Below are 23,991 nucleotides of genomic sequence, written 5' to 3'. Positions count from 1 at the left end.
TGCGACCTGGCCAAGATAAAGCCAAGCAGTTCGACACATACAACGACACAGAGTTACACATGGAGTAAAACAAACATACAGTCAATAATACAGTATAAACAAGTCTATATACGATGTGAGCAAATGAGGTGAGATAAGGGAAGTAAAGGCAAAAAAAGGCCATGGTGGCAAAGTAAATACAATATAGCAAGTAAAACACTGGAATGGTAGATTTGCAGTGGAAGAATGTGCAAAGTAGAAATAAAAATAATGGGGTGCAAAGGAGCAAAATAAATAAATAAATAAACAAATACAGTAGGGGAAGAGGTAGTTGTTTGGGCTAAATTATAGGTGGGCTATGTACAGGTGCAGTAATCTGTGAGCTGCTCTGACAGTTGGTGCTTAAAGCTAGTGAGGGAGACAAGTGTTTCCAGTTTCAGAGATTTTTGTAGTTCGTTCCAGTCATTGGCAGCAGAGAACTGGAAGGAGAGGCGGCCAAAGAAAGAATTGGTTTTGGGGGTGACCAGAGAGATATACCTGCTGGAGCGCATGCTACAGGTGGGTGATGCTATGGTGACCAGCGAGCTGAGATAAGGGGGGACTTTACCTAGCAGGGTCATGTAGATGACATGGAGCCAGTGGGTTTGGCGACGAGTATGAAGCGAGGGCCAGCCAACGAGAGCATACAGGTCGCAATGGTGAGTAGTATATGGGGCTTTGGTGACAAAACGGATTACACTGTGATAGACTGCATCCAATTGGTTGAGTAGGGTATTGGAGGCTATTTTGTAAATGACATCGCCGAAGTTGAGAATTGGTAGGATGGTCAGTTTTACAAGGGTATGTTTGGCAGCATGAGTGAAGGATGCTTTGTTGCGAAATAGGAAGCCAATTCTAGATTTAACTTTGGATTGGAGATGTTTGATATGGGTCTGGAAGGAGAGTTTACAGTCTAACCAGACACCTAAGTATTTGTAGTTGTCCACGTATTCTAAGTCAGAGCCGTCCAGAGTAGTGATGTTGGACAGGCGGGTAGGTGCAGGTAGCGATCGGTTGAAGAGCATGCATTTAGTTTTACTTGTATTTAAGAGCAATTGGAGGCCACGGAAGGAGAGTTGTATGGCATTGAAGCTTGCCTGGAGGGTTGTTAACACAGTGTCCAAAGAAGGGCCAGAAGTATACAGAATGGTGTTGTCTGCGTAGAGGTGGATCAGAGACTCACCAGCAGCAAGAGCGACATCATTGATGTATACAGAGAAGAGAGTCAGTCCAAGAATTGAACCCTGCGGCACCCCCATAGAGACTGCCAGAGGTCCGGACAGCAGACCCTCCGATTTGACACACTGAACTCTATCAGAGAAGTAGTTGGTGAACTAGGCGAGGCAATCATTTGAGAAACCAAGGCTGTCGAGTCTGCCGATAAGGATGTGGTGATTGACAGAGTCGAAAGCCTTGGCCAGATCAATGAATACAGCTGCACCGTAAGGACCTTGAGCGTGGCTGAGGTGCACCCATGACCAGCTCTGAAACCAGATTGCATAGCAGATAAGGTATGGTGAGATTCGAAATGGTCGGTAATCTGTTTGTTGACTTGGCTTTCGAAGACCTTAGAAAGGCATGGTAGGATAGATATAGGTCTGTAGCAGTTTGGGTCAAGAGTGTCCCCCCCCTTTGAAGAGGGGGATGACCGCAGCTGCTTTCCAATCTTTGGGAATCTCAGACGACACGAAAGAGAGGTTGAACAGGCTAGTAATAGGGGTGGCAACAATTTCGGCAGATAATTTTATAAAGAAAGGGTCCAGATTGTCTAGCCCGGCTGATTTGTAGGGGTCCAGATTTTGCAGCTCTTTCAGAACATCAGCTGAATAGATTTGGGAGAAGGAGAAATGGGGAAGGCTTGGGCGAGTTGCTGTTGGGGGTGCAGTGCTGTTGACCGGGGTAGGAGTAGCCAGGTGGAAAGCATGGCCAGCCGTAGAAAAATGCTTATTGAAATTCTCAATTATGGTGGTTTTATCAGTGGTGACAGTGTTTCCTATCTTCAGTCCAGTGGGCAGCTGGGAGGAGGTGTTCTTATTCTCCATGGACTTTACAGTGTCCCAGAACTTTTTTGAGTTAGTGTTGCAGGAAGCAAATTTCTACTTGGAAAAGCTAACCTTGGCTTTTCTAACTGCCTGTGTATAATGGTTTCTGGGTTCCCTGAACAGCTGCATATCACGGGGGCTGTTCGATGCTAATGCAGAACGCCATAGGATGTTTTTGTGTTGGTTAAGGGCAGTCAGGTCTGGGGAGAACCAAGGGCTATATCTGTTCCTGGTTCTAAATTTCTTGAATGGGGCATGTTTATTTAAGATGGTTAGGAAGGCATTTAAAAAAAATATCCAGGCATCCTCTACTGACGGGATGAGATCAATATCCTTCCAGGATACCCCGGCCAGGTCGATTAGAAAGGCCTGCTCGCTGAAGTGTTTCAGAGAGCGTTTTACAGTGATGAGTGGAGGTCGTTTGACCGCTGACCCATTACGGATGCAGGCAATGAGGCAGTGATCGCTGAGATCTTGGTTGAAGACAGCAGAGGTGTATTTAGAGGGGAAGTTGGTTAAGATGATATCTATGAGGGTGCCCGTGTTTAAGGCTTTGGGGAGGTACCTGGTAGGTTCATTGATAATTTGTGTGAGATTGAGGGCATCAAGTTTAGATTGTAGGATGGCTGGGGTGTTAAGCATGTTCCAGTTTAGGTCGCCTAGCAGCACGAGCTCTGAAGATAGATGGGGGCAATCAGTTCACATATGGTGTCCAGAGCACAGCTGGGGGCAGAGGGTGGTCTATAGCAGGCGGCAACGGTGAGAGACTTGTTTTTAGAGAGGTGGATTTTTAAAAGTAGAAGTTCAAATTGTTTGGGTACAGACCTGGATAGTAGGACAGAAGTCTGCAGGCTATCTTTGCAGTAGATTGCAACACCGCCCCCTTTGGCAGTTCTATCTTGTCTGAAAATGTTGTAGTTTGGAATTAAAATGTCTGAATTTTTGGTGGTCTTCCTAAGCCAGGATTCAGACACAGCTAGAACATCCGGGTTGGCAGAGTGTGCTAAAGCAGTGAATAGAACAAACTTAGGGAGGAGGCTTCTAATGTTAACATGCATGAAACCAAGGCTATTACGGTTACAGAAGTCATCAAAAGAGAGCGCCTGGGGAATAGGAGTGGAGCTAGGTACTGCAGGGCCTGGATTCACCTCTACATCGCCAGAGGAACATAGGAGGAGTAGAATAAGGGTGCGGCTAAAAGCAATAAGAATTGGTCGTCTAGAACGTCTGGAACAGAGAGTAAAAGGAGGTTTCTGGGAGCGATAAAATAGGATCAAGGTATAATGTACAGACAAAGGTATGGTAGGATGTGAATACAGTGGAGGTAAACCTAGGTATTGAGTGATGATGAGAGAGACATTGTCTCTAGAAACATCATTGAAACCAGGAGATGTCATTGCATGTGTGGGTGGTGGAACTAATAGGTTGGATAGTGAGCAGGACTAGAGGCTCTACAGTGAAATAAGCCAATAAACACTAACCAGAACAGCAATGGACAAGGCATATTGACATTAAGGAGAGGCATGCTTAGTCGAGTGGTCAAAAGGGTCCAGTGTGTAGTGAGGTTGGTTGGGGTCACGGTGATTTAGACAGCTAGCCGGACCATCGGTAGCAAGCTAGCATAGGATGGAGGTCTGTTATTAGCCACCTCGTGCGTTTCCGTCGGTAGGATTAGTGGGGTTCCGTGTGGTAGAGGGGATGAATCCAATTCACACAAAAAAACTATAAAAACAATGGATATAGTTATAGAGGCCTATAGAGGTCTATTCAGATAGCAGCCGATAAGACAGCTAACGGTTAGCGGACCGCAGATGGGCGTTCAGGTAACGTCGCGACGGAGGAGCCAGCCGGATAACTCCCTCGGGTAGGTAACGTCGGTAGTTCAGTTGTGAAGGCCTGGTGGGGCTCCGCGTTGGCAGTAAAACGGGTCCGGATAGGTGATTGTAGCCCAGGAGTGATTGATGGAACTCTTCAGCTGGCTAGCTCCGGAATAATTGATGTTTGCTCCGGAATCGACGAAAGCCAGATAGCAGCTAGCTAGCTGCGAGATCCAGGTATAAATGTCCAGAGTTAGCGGTTGAAATCCAGGGACATGGAGAGAAATATAGGTCTGGTATGTTCCGGTCCGAGCCGCGCCGTACAAAACTGCCGATAGATTTTCGAGCTAAACCGTGGTTAGCGGAATACTAACGATTAGCCAGTAAAGAAGCTAACTAGTTTCTGATTAGCTTCTGATTAGCTTCAGGCTAGCTTCTGGCTAACTTCTGGTTAGCTTCTATGGAGGATTACAGATTTGAGGTAAATAATACTTTATTTTTTTAAATAAATATAAATTGGTGAGGCGGGTTGCAGGAGAGTGTTTTGAAGATGAGTTTATGAAAAAAAAATATATATATATAAAAAGGTATGCGAAGAAAGTTGTAAATATATATATATATATATATATATATATATATATATATATATATATACGGGACACGACAAGACGAGGACAAAAGACGTGTGAACTGCTATGCCATCTTGGGATAAGAGAGGAATAAGATGTGAGCCATGGCCAGCTTTTCAAAGCACTTCATTGCTACAGACGTGAGTGCTACAGGTCGGTAGTCATTTAGGCAGGTTCCCTTAGTGTTCTTGAGCACAAGGACTATGGTGGTCTGCTTGAAACATGTTGGTATTACAGACTCAGGCAGGGACAGGTTGAAAATGTCAGTGAAGACACTTGCCAGTTGGACAGCGCATATTCGGAGTATACGTCCTGGTAATCCATCTGGCCCCGTGCCCTTGTGAATGTTGACCTGTTTCAAGGTCTTACTCACATCGGCTACGGAGAGCGTGATCACACAGACATCTGGAACAGCTGATGGTCTCATGCATACTTCAGTGTTGCTTGCCTTGAAGCGAGCATAGAAGTAATTTAGCTTGTCTGGTTGGCTCGTGTCACTGGGCAGCTCGGTGCTGTGGTTCCCTTTATAGTCTCTAATAGTTTCCAAGCCATGCCACACCCAACGAGCGTCGGAGCCGGTGAAGTGCGATTCAATCTTAGTCATGTATTGACGCTTTGCCTCATTGATGGTTCGTCTCAGGGCATAGTGGGATTTCTTATTAGGGTCCGGGTTAGAGTCCTGCTCCTTGAAAGCGGCACCTCTACCCTTTAGCTCAGTGAGGATGTTGCCTAAAATCCATGGCTTCTGGTTAGGGTATGTGCGTACAGTCACTGTGGGGACGACGTCACCGATGTACTTATTGATGAAGCCAGTAACTGATGTGATGTACTCCTCAATGCCATTTGAAGAATCCTGGAACATATTCCAGTCTGTGCTAGCAAAACAGTCCTGTAGCTTAGCACCTGTGTAATCTGACCACTTCTTTATTGACCAAGTCACTGGTGCTTCCTGCTTTGGTTTTTGCCTGTAAGCAGGAATTGGGAGGATGGAATTATGGACAGATTTGCCAAATGGAGGGCGAGGGAGAGCTTTGTACGCGTCTCTGTGTAAAGGGCTTTTTCTGGTTGCACATTTAACATGCTGGTAGAAATGAGGTCAAATGGATTTAAATTTCCCTGCATTAAAGTCCCCGGCCACAAGTAACACCGCCTCTGGATGAGCGTTTTCCTGTTTGCTTGTGGCCTTATGCAGCTCATTGAGTGCGGACTTGAAAACTCTCTTGGTAAATAGTGTGGTCTACAGCTTTTCATGAGATACTCTACGTCAGGCGAGCAAACCCTTGAGACTTCCTTAATATTAGATTTCGTGCATCAGCTGTTGTTTACAAATACACAGACCGCCACCCTTTGTCTTACCGGAGGCAGCTGTTCTATCTTGCCAATGCAGCGTAAACCCCACCAGCTGTATTTTATCCATGTCATCGTTTAGCCACGACTCGGTGAAACATAAGATATTACAATTTTTAATGTCCCGTTGGTCGGATATTTGTGATCGTAGCTTGTCTATTTTCTTATCCAATGATTGTATGTTGGCTATTAGGACTGATGGTAGAGGCAGATTACCCACTCGTCGTCGGATCCTTACAAGGCACACAACCAAGTCCCCAATATCTCCATCTCTTTCTCCTGCAAATGACGGGGATGTGGGCCGTGTCGGGTGTCTGAAGTAAATCCTTTGTATCCGACTAGTTAAAACCTTTTAAGGATAAGCTCCTTTTTTTCCATTTTCGCCTGAAATTACATACCCAAATCTAACAGCCTGTAGCTCAGGACCTGAAGCAAGGATATGCATATTCTTGACACCATTTAAAAGGAAACACTGTGGAGTTTGTGGAAATGTGAAATGAATGTAGGAGAATATAACACATTAGATCTGGTAAAAGACAATACAAAGAAAAACAATGCGTTTTACATTTTTTGTACCATCATCTTTGAAATGCAAGAGAAAGGCCATAACGTATTATTCCAACCCAGGCGCAATTTAGATTATGGCCACTAGATTGCATCAGCACTGTGCAAAGTTTTAGACTGATCCAATGAACCATTGCATTTCAGTTCAAAATGTTGATTCAAGACTGCCCGAAATGTGCATAATTGGTTTATTAATAACTTCACAAGTTCATAATTGTGCACTCTACTCAAAAAGTAGCATGGTAGTATTTCACTGTAATAGCTACTGTAAATTGGACAGTGCAGTTAGATGAACAAGAATTTAAGCTTTCTGCCCATATCTGATATGTCTATGTCCTGGGAAATTTTCAGGACAAGTCTCTGAATGTCCGTGAGTGGCCCAGTCAGAGCCTGGACTTGAACATCTCTAGAGAGACCTGAAAATATCTGTGAAGCGACGCTCCCCATCCAACCTGACAGAGTTTGAGAGGATCTGCAGAGAGGAATGGGAGAAACTCCCCAAATATAGGTGTGCCAAGATTGTAGCATCATACCCCAGCAGACTCAAGGCTGTAATATCACTGCCAAAGGTGCTTCAACAAAGTGCTGAGTAAAGGGTCTGAATACTTATGTAAACGTGATATTTCAGTTAGAAAAAAAGTGTAAATGTGCAAAAATGTCAGAAAATCTATTTTTGCTTTGTCGTTATGGGGTTTTCAATCCATTTTAGAATAATAATAACGTACTAAAATGTGGAAAAAGTCAAGGGGTCTGAATACTTTCAAATGCACTGTAGGTAGGGGTAAAGTGTATAGGCAACTGTCACGCCCTGGTCGAAGTATTTTGTGTTTATCTTTATGTATTTGGTCAGGCCAGGGTGTGGCATGGGTTTTTTGTATTGGGATGTGTTTTGTCTTGGGGTTTTGGTGTTGGTATTGGGATTGTAGCTTAGTGGGGTATCTAGCTAAGTCTATGGCTGTCTGGAGTGGTTCTCAATCAGAGGCAGGTGTTTATCGTTGTCTCTGATTGGGAACCATATTTAGGCAGCCATATTCTTTGAGTTTGGTGTGGGTGATTGTCCTATGTGTCCTCTCTGTTAGTTTGCACCAGTATAGGCTGTTTCGGTTTTCATTACGTTTATTGTTTTGTATTGATTCGTGTTTACTTAGTTTTTATTAAACATGAATCTCAATAGCCACGCCGCATTTTGGTCCGACTCTCCTTCACTACTAGAAAACCGTAACAGAATCACCCACCACCAACGGACCAAGCGGCGTGTCAACAGGCAGGAGCCACAGGAGAGGCAACAGAGGCAACAGAGGCAGCAGCAGCAGGAGCAGCAGCTGCAGTGGGAGAGGCTGCACTATTTGGAGGAATTGGAAGGAAGAGGACCCTGGGCTCAGCCAGGAGAATATCGCCGCCCCAAGGAAGAACTAGATGATGCGGTGAAAGCGGAGAGGCGCTGGTATGAGGAGGCAGCACGGCGACACGGATGGAAGCCTGAGAGTCAGCCCCAAAAATTTCTTGGGGGGGGGGGCTCACAGGGAGTATGGCTATGCCAGGTAGGAGACCTGCGCAAACTCCCTGTGCTTACCGGGGGGCTAGAGAGACCGGGCAGGCACCGTGTTATGCTGTGGAGCGCACGGCGTCCCCAGTGCGGGTGCACAGCCCTGTGCGGTATATTCCAGCTCCGCGTATCGGCCGGGCTAGATTGAGCGTCGAGCCAAATGCCATGAAGCCGGCTCTACGCATCTGGTCCCCAGTGCGTCTCTTTGGGCCGGCTTACATGGCACCAGCCTTGCGCTCGGTGTCTCCGGTTCGCCTGCATAGCCCAGTGCGGGCTATTCCACCTCGACGCACTGGCAGGGCGACCGAGAGCATTCAACCAGGTAAGGTTGGACGGGTTCGGTGCTCAAGAGCTCCAGTGCGCCTGCACGGCCCGGTCTATCCGTCACCACCTACACGCACCAGCCCTCCGGTGGCAGCCCCCCGCACCAGGCTGTCTCTCCGGCCCATCCTAACGGGGGCTCCCTCCTCTCCAGCGCTGCCATAGACTTTCTCCTCTACAGCGCTGCTGGAGTCTCCCGCCTGTTCAGCGCAGCCAGAGCTGCCAGCCTGCATGGAGCAGCCAGAGCTGTCAGTCTGCATGGAGCAGCCAGAGCTGTCAGTCTGCATGGAGCAGCCAGAGCTGTCAGTCTGCATGGAGCAGCCAGAGCTGTCAGTCTGCATGAAGCAGTCCGAGCTGTCAGTCTGCAAGGAGCTGCCAGTCTGCACGGAGCTGTCAGTCTGCACGGAGCTGTCAGTCTGCAAGGAGCTGTCAGTCTGCAAGGAGCTGTCAGTCTGCACGGAGCTGTCAGTCTGCACGGAGCTGTCAGTCTGCACGGAGCTGCCAGTCTGCACGGAGCGGCCAGAGCTGTCAGTCTGTAAGAAGCTGCCAGAGCTGTCGGCCTACATGGAGCAGCCAGAGCCGCCAGTCAGCGTGGAGCAGCCAGAGCCGCCAGTCAGCATGGAGCAGCCAGATCTTTCAGTCTGCCAGGATCCGCCAGTCAGCCAGACTCTTCCAGATCCGCCAGTCAGCCAGACTCTTCCAGATCCGCCAGTCAGCCAGACTCTTCCAGATCCGCCAGTCAGCCAGACTCTTCCAGATCCGCCAGTCAGCCAGACTCTTCCAGATCCGCCAGTCAACCAGACTCTTCCAGATCCGCCAGTCAGCCAGACTCTTCCAGATCCGCCAGTCAACCAGACTCTTCCAGATCCGCCAGTCAACCAGACTCTTCCAGATCTGCCAGTCAACCAGACTCTTCCAGATCTGCCAGTCAACCAGACTCTTCCAGATCTGCCAGTCAACCAGACTCTTCCAGATCTGCCAGTCAACCAGACTCTTCCAGATATGCCAGTCAGCCAGGATCTGCCAGTCGGCCAGGATCTGCCCGATCCGCCAGTCAGCCAGGATCTGCCAGTCAGCCAGGATCTGCTGAAATCACCAGCCAGCCAGGATCTGGTAGATCTATCTACCTGCCTGAGCTTCCTCTCACTCCTGAGCTTCCTCTCAGTCCTGAGCTTCCTCTCACACTTGAGCTTTCTCTCACTTCCGAGCTTCCCCTCAGTCCCGAGCTGCCTCAGTCCCGAGCTGTCCTTCAGTCCCGATCTGCTCCTCAGTCTAGTGGGGTTCTAGGTGAGGACTACTAGGCCATGGTCGGCGGCGAGGGTGGACTATCCAGGGACGAAGGGAGAGGGGACTAAGACATTGACTGAGTGGGGTCCACGTCCCGTGCCGGAGCCGGAGCCGCCACCATGGACAGACGCCCACCCGGACCCTCCCTATTGTTTTGAGGTGCGTTCGGGAGTCCGCACCTTAGGGGGGGGGGGTTCTGTCACGCCCTGGTCGAAGTATTTTGTGTTTATCTTTATGTATTTGGTCAGGCCAGGGTGTGGCATGGAGTTTTTGTATTGGGGTGTCTTTTGTCTTGGGGTTTTGGTGTTGGTATTGGGATTGTAGCTTAGTGGGGTATCTAGCTAAGTCTATGGCTGTCTGGAGTGGTTCTCAATCAGAGGCAGGTGTTTATCGTTGTCTCTGATTGGGAACCATATTTAGGCAGCCATATTCTTTGAGTTTGGTGTGGGTGATTGTCCTATGTGTCCTCTCTGTTAGTTTGCACCAGCATAGGCTGTTTCGGTTTTCATTACGTTTATTGTTTTGTATTGATTCGTGTTTACTTTGTTTTTATTAAACATGAATCTCAATAGCCACGCCGCATTTTGGTCCGACTCTCCTTCACTACTAGAAAACCGTAACAGCAACAGGATAGATAATTGACCGTACCAGCAGAGCATGTGAGTCTGTGAACATGTTATGTGTGTATGGGTGTTTGTAGTATATGTGTGTGTGTTGGGTTGTCAGTGTAAGTACAGTGGGGCAAAAAATTATTTAGTCAGCCACCAATTGTGCAAGTTCTCCCACTTAAAAAGATGAGAGGCCTGTCAATTTCATCATAGGTACACTTCAACTATGACAGAAGACTGAATCTGCAATAGGTAAGCAGTTTGGTTTGAAGAAATCAACTGTGGGAGCAATTATTAGGAAATGGAAGACATACAAGACCACTGATAATCTCCCTCGATCTGGGGCTCCACGCAAGATCTCACCCCGTCGGGTCAAAATGATCACAAGAACGGTGAGCAAAAATCCCTGAACCACACGGGGGGACCTAGTGAATGACCTGCAGAGAGCTGGGACCAAAGTAACAAAGCCTACCATCAGTAACACACTACGCCGCCAGGGACTCAAATCCTGCAGGGCCAGACGTGTCCCCCTGCTTAAGCCAGCACATGTCCAGGCCCGTCTGAAGTTTGCTAGAGAGCATTTGGATGATCCAGAAGAAGATTGGGAGAATGCCATATGGTCAGATGAAACCAAAATATAACCTTTTGGTAAAAACTCAACTCGTTGTGTTTGGAGGACAAAGAATGCTGAGTTGCATCCAAAAAACACCATACCTACTGTGAAGCATGGGGGTGGAAACATCATGCTTTGGGGCTGTTTTTCTGCAAAGGGACCAGGACGACTGATCCGTGTAAAAGAAAGAATGAATGGGGCCATGTATCGTGAGATTTTGAGTGACAACCTCCTTCCATCAGCAAGGGCATTGAAGATGAAACGTGGCTGGGTCTTTCAGCATGACAATGATCCCAAACACACCACCTGGGCAACGAAGGAGTGGCTTCGTAAGAAGCATTTCAAGGTCCTGGAGTGGCCTAGCCAGTCTCCAGATCTCAACCCCATACTAAATTTTGGGAGTGAGTTGAAAGTCAGTGTTGCCCAGCAACAGCCCCAAAACATCACTGCTCTAGAGGAGATCTGCATGGAGGAATGGGCCAAAATACCAGCAACAGTGTGTGAAAACCTTACAGATCATGTTTGACCTCTGTCATTGCCAACAAAGTGTATATAACAAAGTATTGAGATAAACTTTTGTTATTGACCAAATACTTATTTTCCACCATAATTTGTAAATAAATTCATAAAAAATCCTACAATGTGATTTTCTGGATTTTTTTTCTCATTTTGTCTGTCATAGTTGAAGTGTACCTATGATGAAAATTACAGGCCTCTCATCTTTTTAAGTGGGAGAACTTGCACAATTGGTGGCTGACTAAATACTTTTTTGCCCCACTGTATGTTTGAGTTTGTGGGTATAGTCCAATGTGTGTGCATAGAGTCAGTGTAAGAGAGTAATTGCAGGTACTCCGGGTAGCCATTTGATTAGCGATTTAGCAGTCTTATGGCTTGGCTGTAGAAGTTGTTCAGGTTCCTGTTGGTTCCCGACTTGGTGCACTGGTACAGCTTGCCGTGCGGTAGCAGAGAGAACAGTCTATTGCTTGGGTGACTGGAGTCTTTGACACCGCCTGGCAGAGGGGTCCTGGATGGCAGAGAGATAGGCCCCAGTGATAAAACTGTACTGTCCTGTACCATACCATACTGTGCTATACTGAACTGTGTCATACTTTACTGTGCTGCTCAAACTTGTGAAACATAGCCTAGAGGTCTATGATTCGTTCAGATTTGGTCAGGTCAGGAACATCAAAATGTGTACATGTTTGGGGGTGGAGCTTATTAGAATAATACCCAACATGCGTTGCAATTGTTTGTTTTTAAATTTACATTTGGTCATTCAACAGACAACCTTATCCAGAGTAACTTATAGTGCATTCAGGGTAGATAAACAGCAACATATCGAAGTCATAGCAAGATTCGTTTTTTTCTGTAACCATTACTGAGAAAGTTATTGTAGTTGAAGTGGTCTGCTGGTTTAGTCTTAGGTTAGACGATTTTGAACATTATTGGTGCCCGTTTTAAAGCCCCTGTGTAGCCTTTTAAAATCATCACTGTATGTCTAATAAATCACAGTGTGTGTTTATTTCATGACAATAATGCAACATATTTTTTATAATTTAATTTCTGAACCTCCTTCTGCCATTGCTCAGTCTGATTGTATGAGCTTGCTTTTTATAATTTTATAACTACTTTTTACACCTTTTTCTCCCCAATTTGTAGATACAGTCTTGTCTCATCGCTGCAATTCCCGTACAGACTTGGGAAAGGTGAAGGTCGAGAGCCTTGCGTGCTCCAAACACAACCCTGCCAAGCCGCACTGCTTCTTGACACTGCCGGCTTAACCCGGAAGCCAGCGGCACCAATGTGTTGGAGGAAACACCCTGAATTCAGCCTGCGTGCACCCGGCCCACCACAAGGAGTCGCTAGAGTGCGATGGGACTAGGACATCCCGACCAGTCAAAGCTTCCCCTAATCCGGACAACGCTTGGCCAATTGTGCATCGCCTAATGGGTCTCCCCATCGCAGCCAAATGCGACACAGTCTGGGATCGAACCCAGGTCTGTTGTGACGCCTCAAGTGACTTAGACTGCTGCACCACTCGGGAGGCCCTTTGTGTGGCCTTGTTGATATATATTAAAATATTTGATTTGCGGATAGGATCATCTCGACTAGAGCCTACCCCTCTTACCCCTTCAAAGTAGGAGGATGCCTTCAGAAAATATTCACACCCCTTGACTTTTTCCACATTTTGTTGTGTTACCAGGTGGGATTTTATTGCATTTTTCTTGTCAACGATCTACACAAAATACTAATATAATTTAATTAATATATCTTGATTAGATACGTATTCAATACATGTTAGAATCACCTTTTGCCGCGATTACAGCTGTGTCTTTCTGGGTAAGTCTCTAAGAGCTTTGCACACCTGGATTGAACAATATTTGCACATTATTATTTTTAAAATTCTTCAAGCTCTTTCAAGTTGGTTGTTGATCATTGATAGACAGCCAGTTCAAGCCAATTTAAGTCGAAATTGTAACGAGGCTACTCAGGGACATTCAATGACTTTTTGGTAAGCAACTCCAGTATATATTTGGCCTTGTGTTTTAGGTTATTGTCCTGCTAAAAGGTGAATTTGTCTTCCACAGTCTGTTGGAAAGCAGACTGAACCAGGCATTCCTCTAGCTCTATTATGTTTATTTTTTTATCCAAAAAAACTCCCTAGTCCTTGCCGATGACAAGCATACCCATAACATGATGCAGCCACCACCATGCTTGAAAATATCAATGGTTTTACTCAGTGATGTGTTGTGTTGGATTTGTCCTAAACATAACGCTTTGTATTCAGAACAAAAAGTGTATTTATTTGCCACATTTTTTTGGCAGTATTACTGTAGTGCTTTGTTGCAAACAGGATGCATGTTTTGTAATATTTTTATTCAGTACAAGCTTCCTTCTTTTCATTCAGTCATTTAGGTTAGTATTGTGGAGTAAGTACAATGCTGTTGATCCATCCTCAGATTCCTCCTATCACAGCCATTAAACCCAGTAACTGTTTTAACGTCACCATTGGCCTCATGGTGAAATGGTTCAAAATCAAATCCTTATTTTAACAGGTAAGTTGACTGAGAATACATTCTCATTTACAGGAACGACATGGGGAATAGTTACAGGGAAGAGCAGGGGGATGAATGAGAAAATTGGAAGCTGGGGATGATTAGGTGGCCATCCTGGTACCAGGGCCAGATTGGGAAGTTTGGTGCCACCTTCATTGGGTTGAACGGCCTTGTGGTAATGACTGGAGCGGAATTGGTGGAATGGCATCAAATACATCAAACACATGGTTTCCAGGTGTTTGACACAATTCCATTGGCTCGGTTCTGCACATTATTATGAGCCGTTCTCTCCTCAGCAGCCTCCTATGCCCTACTCTTACAACAAGTACCATGGGATCTTTTGTGACCACAGAGAGTCAGGACAATAGTTTAACATATATGTTTCTTATATTTTAAATAAATCACTGAGAGTGTCACCAGCAAAGCACCCCCACACCATCACACCTCCTCTTCCATGCTTCACGGTGGGAAACACACATGCGGTGATCATCCATTCACCTACTCTGCATCTCACAAAGACAGCGGTTGGAACCAAACATTTCTAATTTGGACTCATCAGACCAAAGGACAGATTTCCACTGGTCTAATGTCCATTGCACGTGTTTCTTGGACCAAGCAAGTCTCTTCTTCTTATTAGTGTCCTTTAGTAGTGGTTTCTTTGCAGCAATTCAATCATGAAGGCCTGATTCATGCAGTCTCCTCTGAACAGTTGATGTTGAGATGTGTCTGTTACTTGAACTCTGTGAAACATTTATTTGGGCTACAATTGCTGAGGCTGGTAACTGTAATGATGCTATCCTCTGCAGCAGAGGTAACTCTGGGTCTTCCTTTCCTGTGGCGGTCCTCATGAGAGCCAGTTTGATCATAGCACTTGACCATTTTTGAGACTGCAGTTGAAGAAACTTTCAAAGTTCTTGACATTTTCCACATTGACTGACCTTCATGTCTTAAAGTAATGATGGAGTGTTGTTTCTCTTTGGTTATTTGATCTGTTCTTGCCATAATATGGACTTGGTCTTTTACCAAATAGGGCTATCTTCTGTATAACATTCCACTATTTAACTTTTACACCTGTCAATTGAAATGCATTCCAGGTGACTACATCATGAAGCTGGTTGAGAGAATGGCAAGTGTGCAAAGCTGTCATCAAGGCAAAGGATGGCTACTTTGAAGAATCTTAAATAGAAAATATATTTTGATTTGTTTAACACTTTTTTGGTTACTACATGATTCCATATGTGTTATTTCATAGTTATTTTCTATATTGTAGTAGAAAATAGTAAAAAATAAAGAAACACCCTGGAATGAGTAGGTGTCTCCAAACTTTTGACTGGTACTGTATATATATCTACCAATAGGTGCCATTCTTTACAGGGCATTGGACAATTGTCCTGGTTGAATCTGTATTGGAATTGCACTGCTTGACTGAGGGACTTTACAGATGATTGTATGTGCGGGTTACAGAGATGAGGTAGTAATTCAAAAATCATCTTAAACACTATTATTGAACACTGTGAGTCCATGCAACGTATTATGTTGTAAACGTACTCTTGAATACGTTTTAAACTTCAGAAGTGTTCAGTTTAATAGTTAGATTTAAAAAACGATTTGAGTCGTGTGATGACTTGGGAGGACGATCTGCATCATTCTTGGACAAGGTGCATCGATGCATATCAATATAATGATAGGTGACAAGCAGACAATAATCTTCAGAGCAAATAAGCAGCTATACCTTGAGGACACTTTGTTTAGGATACGGTCAAGTGGCAATAGTTTGTTTACACGTCAAAGTTGACTTTTCCAACATGTTCCCATGGTCCTTTAGACACTGCTCTCTACTGTAATTTCTGCAGCTGGCCGAACGTGTGCGAGTGGCTTTCAGAATCCGGATATGATGAAAATGTTTTAGACCAAACTTTTATCAAGCGAACCAGCAGAACGTCGAGGACCATTAGGAGTAATATTACAACTCGTCCCGCGCGATAATCGGAATAAAGCGAATCATTGGAAACGTATGGATAACTTTGGAGATATTTGAATTTACAACTAGTGCTGCATTTTCAAACGGGAAGGCATTTCACTATGGAGGAGGGATGGGAATGAGTAAAACTTGAGGCAGGGAGTTGTCATGTTTGTAAGGTACTTATCAACAAACTTATTATGCATGTGTTTACAGTGCAGGCCTATAATAAATAACCATATATGTAGAAATGTAAACTACTTAGTTGCAGGTTTCCTTGCCGTTTGTATAGTTTCTGTAAGGCAGTAAAGGGAGAAAATTCCACTAACTTTTAACGACATATATTTTGGGTTGACGTCACTCATACTCTGCTCTCTATGAGAGAGAACCAGCATTGTCGTTCACTTGAGTGGTAGTTTGTTACTCACGTCTACATTCAAATTCCCAGGGTTAAGGGCTAAGGAGGAAAAGGAGAACCTTCGTAATCTGTCTTGTATCTCTCCAAGAGGACTGTCTCATGTCCACGGATACCGTCTTACCTCCGGAAGGGCCTGCTGGGCCAGGGGAGAACCTTCAACAGGAGACAAGTCCTCTTCTCCCAAACTCTCACGGTATGACAATCTACTGCTTATAAGGGCTGACAACATGACTCTTATGCAATTGTTTTTTACTGGTTTGGTGACGGTGTTGTACTTGTGCTCTACATCGCTTTCACTTTCAATGAACTCTGGTGTCAATTTACCATTGAGGGAATATTCCATCAATAATAACTTGGTCGAGATTAGTCATCATTGAAGTCATGATCTTGCATGTCAAAATCCACCAGTTCACTCAGAATAATAATAACAACCAACATGAACCCATTGCCGCTAAATTATATTCCTGCCGTTTTACCAGACATCAGTATCTATTCACCAGCATTAGGCATGTTAATGTTTTCATTATTTCGCAATAAAGATTGAAGGAACGCCTTGGCGACTATTAGCAGGAACCACAGCCAATTATAGTTTTTAATTAACTTTCTAGTTGCCCTAAGATTATCACATGTAAAATAAGCTTGGCCCTGTTTTAAAAAAATATTTTTTTCTTCTTTCAAACAGCCAGTGAACCGTTACCCCATCTTATTTATACCAAGCATCATTACAGCACTGTCAAAAATAGCAAAGTAGGACAGAGTAAGCAATCACAGAGACTGGTGGCAAATGGATTTTTGCTGGACCTTCTAAGCCTTTCTCAGTTAAGACTGGATTTCCCCTCTCTCAGGAGGCTGTAGATGTTCTGAGAATAGGCTAATTTATTTCTAACTGTAGTCACTAAATACAGCGATGCATCACACACTGCTACTGTAAGTGTGCATCGATCTGAGAGGGAGGGAGTCACACCAAGACTAAAGACTTGCCATCTATCAGCCCCTGCCTCTGGCTAAGATTGGGCCATATCTATCTAGAGCCACTGTGGCTCGTTCATCTATCTGCCATTGCTTACCAAACAGAGCGGCAGCATTACAGGCCTGCAACAAATACATCATCCGTCTAAGGAAAATAACATTTGCCATGTTGCGCTGAGACATTCGTCACCTTCTTTTCCAGAACCAAACAACATGAAAGGACTATGGATACAACCAAAACATAACCCCCCCCCCCCCCCCCCAAAAAAAAAAAACCCATACAGGAATTGTCTGAAGCAAACTGAATTTGTTTTTTCAACTATGTCATAAAGACTCCCTGACAAAGGTCATGCAGCTGAAACGCGTGAGAATTTTTACAACTTTGTTTCCATTGAACATGCCATACAAATAAAGGCATTTTAATTGCATGAAGAGTGCCTTGGTCCTCTTTTTTTAATGTCATAAAGACAGTGTAGATGTTTTTGATGTTGTAGCCAATTAGCTAAACATAACAGGAATGGAGATGGCATTTTTGCATTGATCATTTAATATACAGTATTTGATGAGGGATCACAGTACTAATAACGTCACTCAGAGAGATGGATCTGACCTTTTTGCATAGTTATCGGAGCAGGTTTTTGCCTACATACTTTTTTTCAATGTAGATGAAGGCTGTCTTTATGGTTGTAACAACCTTGGCAGGTAGTGCACACCCGAAAGTAGAGAAAATGAGATCCAGAAATCTGGCTTTGGCTTTTACCTGAAACCGCCTTGCTCCCGACTCTGTTGTGTAACCTTTCGACAAAGGACAATGTTTTCTCTGGCAAAAAATAAGGCAGCCCTGACTTGGCTTGTCCTTCTGTCCCTGATAGTAGTATTACGTCCACCGAAGTTGACCTTCTCGTCACCGTTTACATCTGTTTCTGAGTAGAAGTACATAGTGCAACTTTATTGTGACCAGTTGAGTTGTTCAGTGGGAGTGCATGCAAACAATCTCTCTGTCTATCTCTCCCACCTTCTTCTTCTGCTAAACAGTTGTTCATTTTCTTATGTTCTGTGCTTTGATCCTAGATGCTTGTGACCGTAACGAATCATCTGAAACTACAAACCCATCCGGAACATCGTGTCCCAGAGGCACGTCCACCGAAGTACAAAGTCACGTGAAGGAGGGAAACGCGGCCTATTGTGACCCTGTTCGAAGTAAGTGTTACAATGAGGGGCACTTCGGTGAAATCCTGCTCTTACGTGTTTGCCCAGATCCTCATCTGTTACTTTACTGGGATCCACACAAAACACAATACCTAACAATTGTATTGTACGCATTGACAGAAACAATGACATTGCGACAGAAACACTCTAAACATGTATAGCCTTGTGTAGTAGCCAAGCCCAGCTATTATACCTGAGTAATGTTTTTGTCATGAACATGTTCTGTCAGGACCTTCGGACTTGTCATAAGCTGGCATCATCAATCAACACTTGTTGTCACTAGGTCCTGTGGCAGAGTGACATATGCCTGTTGACAGATGGTCCCTCTGAAAAGTTACCCTCCCAGTTTCAGAGAGAAATGGCAAGATGGTCCAATACAATGGTCTTGTGGGATTAAATAACAATCACATGGGATGAAGTAGCATGCGTGTTCTCTCATTCTGCTATACTGACCAATAGTTGGCATGGTTGCTCTTCTAACCCTTCGGCTTTCTGTAGTGTGAGTGAGGAAATCCTGTTGTGGTTTGACTTTGACTGTCTAGGCCCACTTGTTTCAGCTTTCAGTGCACTTGAATCTTTTTAGAAGGCAAGCATAGTGTTTTACATGGCGTGTTTGCACTGAAGCCATGTTTAGAATGAAGCGGATAACATCAAACTCAAATCAAATCAAATGTATTTATATAGCCCTTCTTACATCAGCTGATATCTCAAAGTGCTGTACAGAAACCCAGCCTAAAAGCCCAAACAGCAAGCAATGCAGGTGTAGAAGCATGGTGGCTAGGAAAAACTCCCTAGAAAGGCCAAAACCTAGGAAGAAACCTAGAGAGGAACCAGGCTATGTGGGGTGGCCAGTCCTCTTCTGGCTGTGCCGGGTGGAGATTATAACAGAACATGGCCAAGATGTTCAAATGTTCATAAATGACCAGCATGGTCAAATAATAATAATCACAGGCAGAACAGTTGAAACTGGAGCAGCAGCACGGCCAGGTGGAGTCGTCATGCCAGGTAGTCCTGAGGCATGGTCCTAGGGCTCAGGTCCTCCGAGAGAGAAAGAAAGAGAGAATTAGAGAGAGCATACTTAAATTCACACAGGACACCGGATAGGACAGGAGAAGTACTCCAGATATAACAAACTGACCCTAGCCCCCCAACACACAAACTCCTGCAGCATAAATGCTGGAGGCTGGGACAGGAGGGGTCAGGAGACAATGTGGCGCCATCCGATGATACCCACTTACAGGGCCAAACAGGAAGGATATAACCCCACCCACTTTGCCAAAGCACAGCCCCCACACCACTAGAGGGATATCTTCAACCACCAACTTACCATCTTGAGACAAGGCCGAGTATAGACCACAAAGATCTCCACCACGGCACAACCCAAGGGGGTTCTTAATTTGTGAGATTTATAAATAAAAAATCTCCCTTACTAGCGCTGACATTGCTGATAGCTACTTTGAGGAGAAATGTACTGTGATATGTGGTTGTCCCACCTAGCTATCTTAAGATGAAGGCACAAACTGTAAGTCGCTCTGGAGAGGAGTGTCTGCTAGATCCCAAACTCTCTGGTGGGGGGCCCCTTAGGTCACGTTTTGGTTTATGCCGTAGCACTACACATCTGATTCAAATAATCACAGCTTGATGATGAGTTGGTTATTTGAATCAGCTATGTAGTGCTAGGGGAAAACCAAAATGTGCACCCGGGGGGGGGACAGAGTTTGGGAAACCGTGTGCTAAGTGACTCAAATGTAAATATGCTACACTCCTGAAATATCCAATTACTAACGAAAGAAGGGGCAACAAAGGAATCTGTGGTTATTTTGCAGTCAAGGTGAGACACACTTGGTTGTTTCTTAACCCTTTACACTCATACCGGTATACAAGTTGAAAATAACAAGCGTCTACATTGGAACGTTGTGGCTGTACAGTAACATGCTATACATGACGTCAGAGCTCTGGCTCTGTGCCTCACAGCGCTGTATGGGTTTTGACTGGCAGGCGTTCTGAGGTTGAGGACCGCACGCGACAAGAGTTAAAGACTGTTCTTTGCGTTCTAAAAGTGCATTGAAATTGCTTAGGAGCTGTGCACACTTTGGCGAGGTGTGTGGCCACTTGGAGACACTCAACCAAACTCCTGTCATTTTTTTTGGGGGGGGGGTCTCATGCACCTACCTCACATTTCCCAGGAATAGTCTTATCATGTTACTGAATGTCTCTGGAGTATTTTCAGATTTCGTTATCAACAAATGCTGCAAAATGTATAGTAAATGTGAAATGCAGATAAAATCAACAGTGTAATGGTTTGGATTCAGTCTTGTCAGGTGAACTGTTGTGTCCTCACCTTTTTAGTGTAATAATTGTCCCATTATCGCCAAACTGTTCCCTTTCAACCGCTACCATGGTTATGCATATGCTTTTCATATTTCTTCTGTAAAACATTTCAATTCATATTTCTTCTGTAAAACATTTCAATTCCCAGCGAGTGTAAAGGGTTAATAAGCAATGTAAACACTTCCTCGTGCGTCTGTTGTGCCCTTTTGTTCAGCAGAAATGATAGGGGAAACAAATACATTGATTGGAAAGTTCTCACCGTTTTTGAATGGAAAGTGAATGTCAACCTATTTCCAACTCTGAGTTAGAACGGAACAGGTTGTTTCTATTATCACAGTTCTTTCCAGAATGTTCTGCCAGTTCATTACCAACCAAATCTCTTGTCTTGAGGTGCCACTATTAACCCACTCACAATGCCTCTTACTGCTTGTCATTTAACCTGCCAAGTTTGCCAAAGCAATATTTTATACTTAAATCGCACTGTCTTTTGCCAAGAGGCTAAAGCAATCTCATTACCTCAAGATTGACTGTTTTGAAACAAACTCGATAATCCACATTCCAGGTCAGTACAAGCAGTAGAATCAGAAAAAAACTTGAACTCCTATAAAACCCTGTTGTGTTTGCCACTCCATAAGGAGAGTGTGTTGTCAGGCAACACTAATAGCAACAACAACCTGATTGCTTCCATCCATGTAGCTGTAAGAGGATTGTTTACATTCTGATTGCAGCAGCTCTTTGTTTCTAGGCTGTTAAACTTTTCCAGGGCGCCTTTTTGCTCTTACGCTAATTGACTTGCCATTGGTTTGTTTACCGGCGCAGCTTCGAACAGGGATTTTGAAGCAAGAACTTGTCAAACTAAGGTCTCTACTGTAGCTAGCAGGTGTAAGTAGGTGTTCTGATGGTCATGGAATTTTGGATGATGGGAATTGACCACCCAAATGACCACGGTCACCGTAATAACGGAATGGCAAAAAAAAAGTTTTAAAAAAAACGTTGAGGTAAATTTTCTCTGTTTGTTCCACACCCAAATTAAAAAAAATATATATTTTTAAAGGGCTATGACTGTTATTTTATTTTCATATAGTTCTTCATCCGTAACTTTCGGTAACAAGGTTATTGTGCCAGCCCTAAGTGTAGGCTATGTAGTGTACTCCATGGTGTTCTGCATTACTTGCATGTGAAATGCATCACTTTCATCTACAAAATAAAGAAGTCTGTGCCAACAGTTTTAATGTAGCAATTGTAGTCACCCCCCCACAGACTGTGTTTGGGGAATATGAAAGTGAGGGAGACGACAAATCTCCTTTTGAGCGAAAGGTACAGGAACATGTGTTAGTCACTTCAAATAATGATTTAAAAAAAAACAACCTGTGTATAGAGGGCCTGCTTGACTCTAATGAAGCCCTCGCTTACTGAAACAGGAAATCATCTTACCGACCACATAGTGCCACTTTACTGCTTTTTCTTTCCTCCCGCCGTCCGACTTCCAACTTGTTGGGTGCCCTAGGCTGCATGGGATCTGTCTGGGTCTGTTGTTTTTTTTATTAGCCTGAATCAAAACAGAGAAGCTGGCGCTTGTTTTCTGAACATGTTGTCTATTTCTGTCTTAAAGGGTAACTTCAGCCCCAATTTCAGCCTTTGCCTAACCCCCCCCCCCCCCCCCCCCCCAATTATGCATTCAGGTGAGAAGTTGTGGGTGGGGAGATGCTCGTAAATATATAAATATAAATTTTGCTGGTGGGTAAACTTTGTTTTTCCTGATCCTAACACTTTCTCACTAAAGCATACTTCCCAGAAGTCCACTGGCACTCTGATAATACAATTCTGTGCATTGCGAGTATATTAGGCTCTGGACAGTTGACGCACAGTGGTAAGGCGCTGAGTTCTTTATGTATTGCCACCTGTGGTGTAAGTTCGAGTCCCCAATGGGGCACAAAAATAATTGAAATGTGGACTCACATTTATTCCGTTCTTGCTTTGGGAAGAAAAGTGCAATCAGCACCTTCAAAATGAAAATCAGGGAATCAATTCAATCCAACCCGCAGTGCAGTATTTATGCAGTAGCTCTTTTTGGGGGGGCTCAAGAGTGGCGCAGTGGTCCAAGGCACTGCAACTCAGTGCTAGTGTCACTATAGACACCCTGGTTCGAATCCAGACTGTATCATAACCGGCCGTGATTGGGAGTCCCATAGGGCGGCACTCAATTGGCCCAGCGTCGTCCGGTGTAGGCCATTTTTGTAAATAAGAGTTTGTTCTTAACTGACTTGCCTAGTTAAATAAAATGGTCAAATTAACTCTAATTGGTTTTGGGCACTGTAAAAAAAAAAATAACTGCTATTACCAGGGGGTAGTAGTTACAGGTATGGTTTCACTTTTCAGAATAAAAAGTATTTGGGCACAGGACAAATATCTGCCCCTTGTGGGATTAGAACTCACAACCAGTGAACTATGAGCCAACTGTTGTAGTAGACTGCCAGTCATAGAGATTGGGAAAATAGTTGTCATGACCACCATTGTCATCTGTCTTTTGACGATGGATGTAGCAATGAATATAAACGTATAATCCTCATAGCCTAAACTGCCGTTCAAAAGTTTGGAGTCATTTAGAAATGTCCTTGTTTTTGAATGAAAGGCAAAAAGAAATTGTTGTCCATTTTAAAATAACATCAAATTGATCAGAAATAGTGTAGACATTGCTAATGTTGTTATAGTGTAGACATTGCTAATGTTGTAAATGACTTTGTATCTGGCAATGGCTAATGTAAATGTATTATTTATATAATAATAATACATTAATGGAATATCTACATAGGTGTACGGAGGCCCATTATCAACAACCATCACTCCTGTGTTCCATTGGCACATTGTGTTAGCTAATCCAAGTTTATCATTTTAAAAGGCTAATTGCTCATTAGAAAACCCTTTTGCAATTATGTTAGCACAGCTGAAAACTGTTGTCCTGAATCAGCCGTTTCCAGCTACAATAGTCATTTACAATATTAACATTGTCTACACTGCATTTCTGATCAATTCAATTTAATGGACAAAAAGTTGCGTTTCTTTCAAAAACAAGGACATTTCTAAGTGACCCCAAACCTTTGAACTGTAGTGTACATGTTTGTTTTTTCTTCATAAAAGCACATAGGTGTGTGAAACGGTAAGCAAAAATGTTGAATTTGATCATATGTGGAAACGTTACACGAAATTCAAAAGGCAGTAAGGCACGTCAGTGGTCAAGGAAGCATTTAGCTAAATG

The 23,991-nt window shown here is 44.1% G+C and overlaps 1 protein-coding gene across 1 annotated transcript in view; it reads left to right on the top strand.

The window, feature by feature from the left end:
• The first annotated feature begins 15,661 nt into the window (after positions 1-15,661).
• The window catches only part of LOC109864632 (myoD family inhibitor domain-containing protein-like), a 28,298-nt gene continuing 19,968 nt past the window's right edge, over positions 15,662-23,991 (top strand). The window contains exons 1-3 of the mRNA XM_020452488.2: positions 15,662-15,987; positions 16,257-16,419; positions 18,267-18,395. Coding sequence (XP_020308077.2) covers positions 16,326-16,419; positions 18,267-18,395 — 223 coding nt within the window. The 5' untranslated portion in view covers positions 15,662-15,987; positions 16,257-16,325. The remainder of the gene's footprint in view (positions 15,988-16,256; positions 16,420-18,266; positions 18,396-23,991) is intronic.

This window comes from Oncorhynchus kisutch, linkage group LG19, assembly GCF_002021735.2.
Source record: "Oncorhynchus kisutch isolate 150728-3 linkage group LG19, Okis_V2, whole genome shotgun sequence".
In the NCBI taxonomy this organism is placed as follows: domain Eukaryota; kingdom Metazoa; phylum Chordata; class Actinopteri; order Salmoniformes; family Salmonidae; genus Oncorhynchus; species Oncorhynchus kisutch.
Note: the sequence above shows the minus strand (reverse complement) of the source record. Positions and strands in the feature narration are given on the sequence as shown.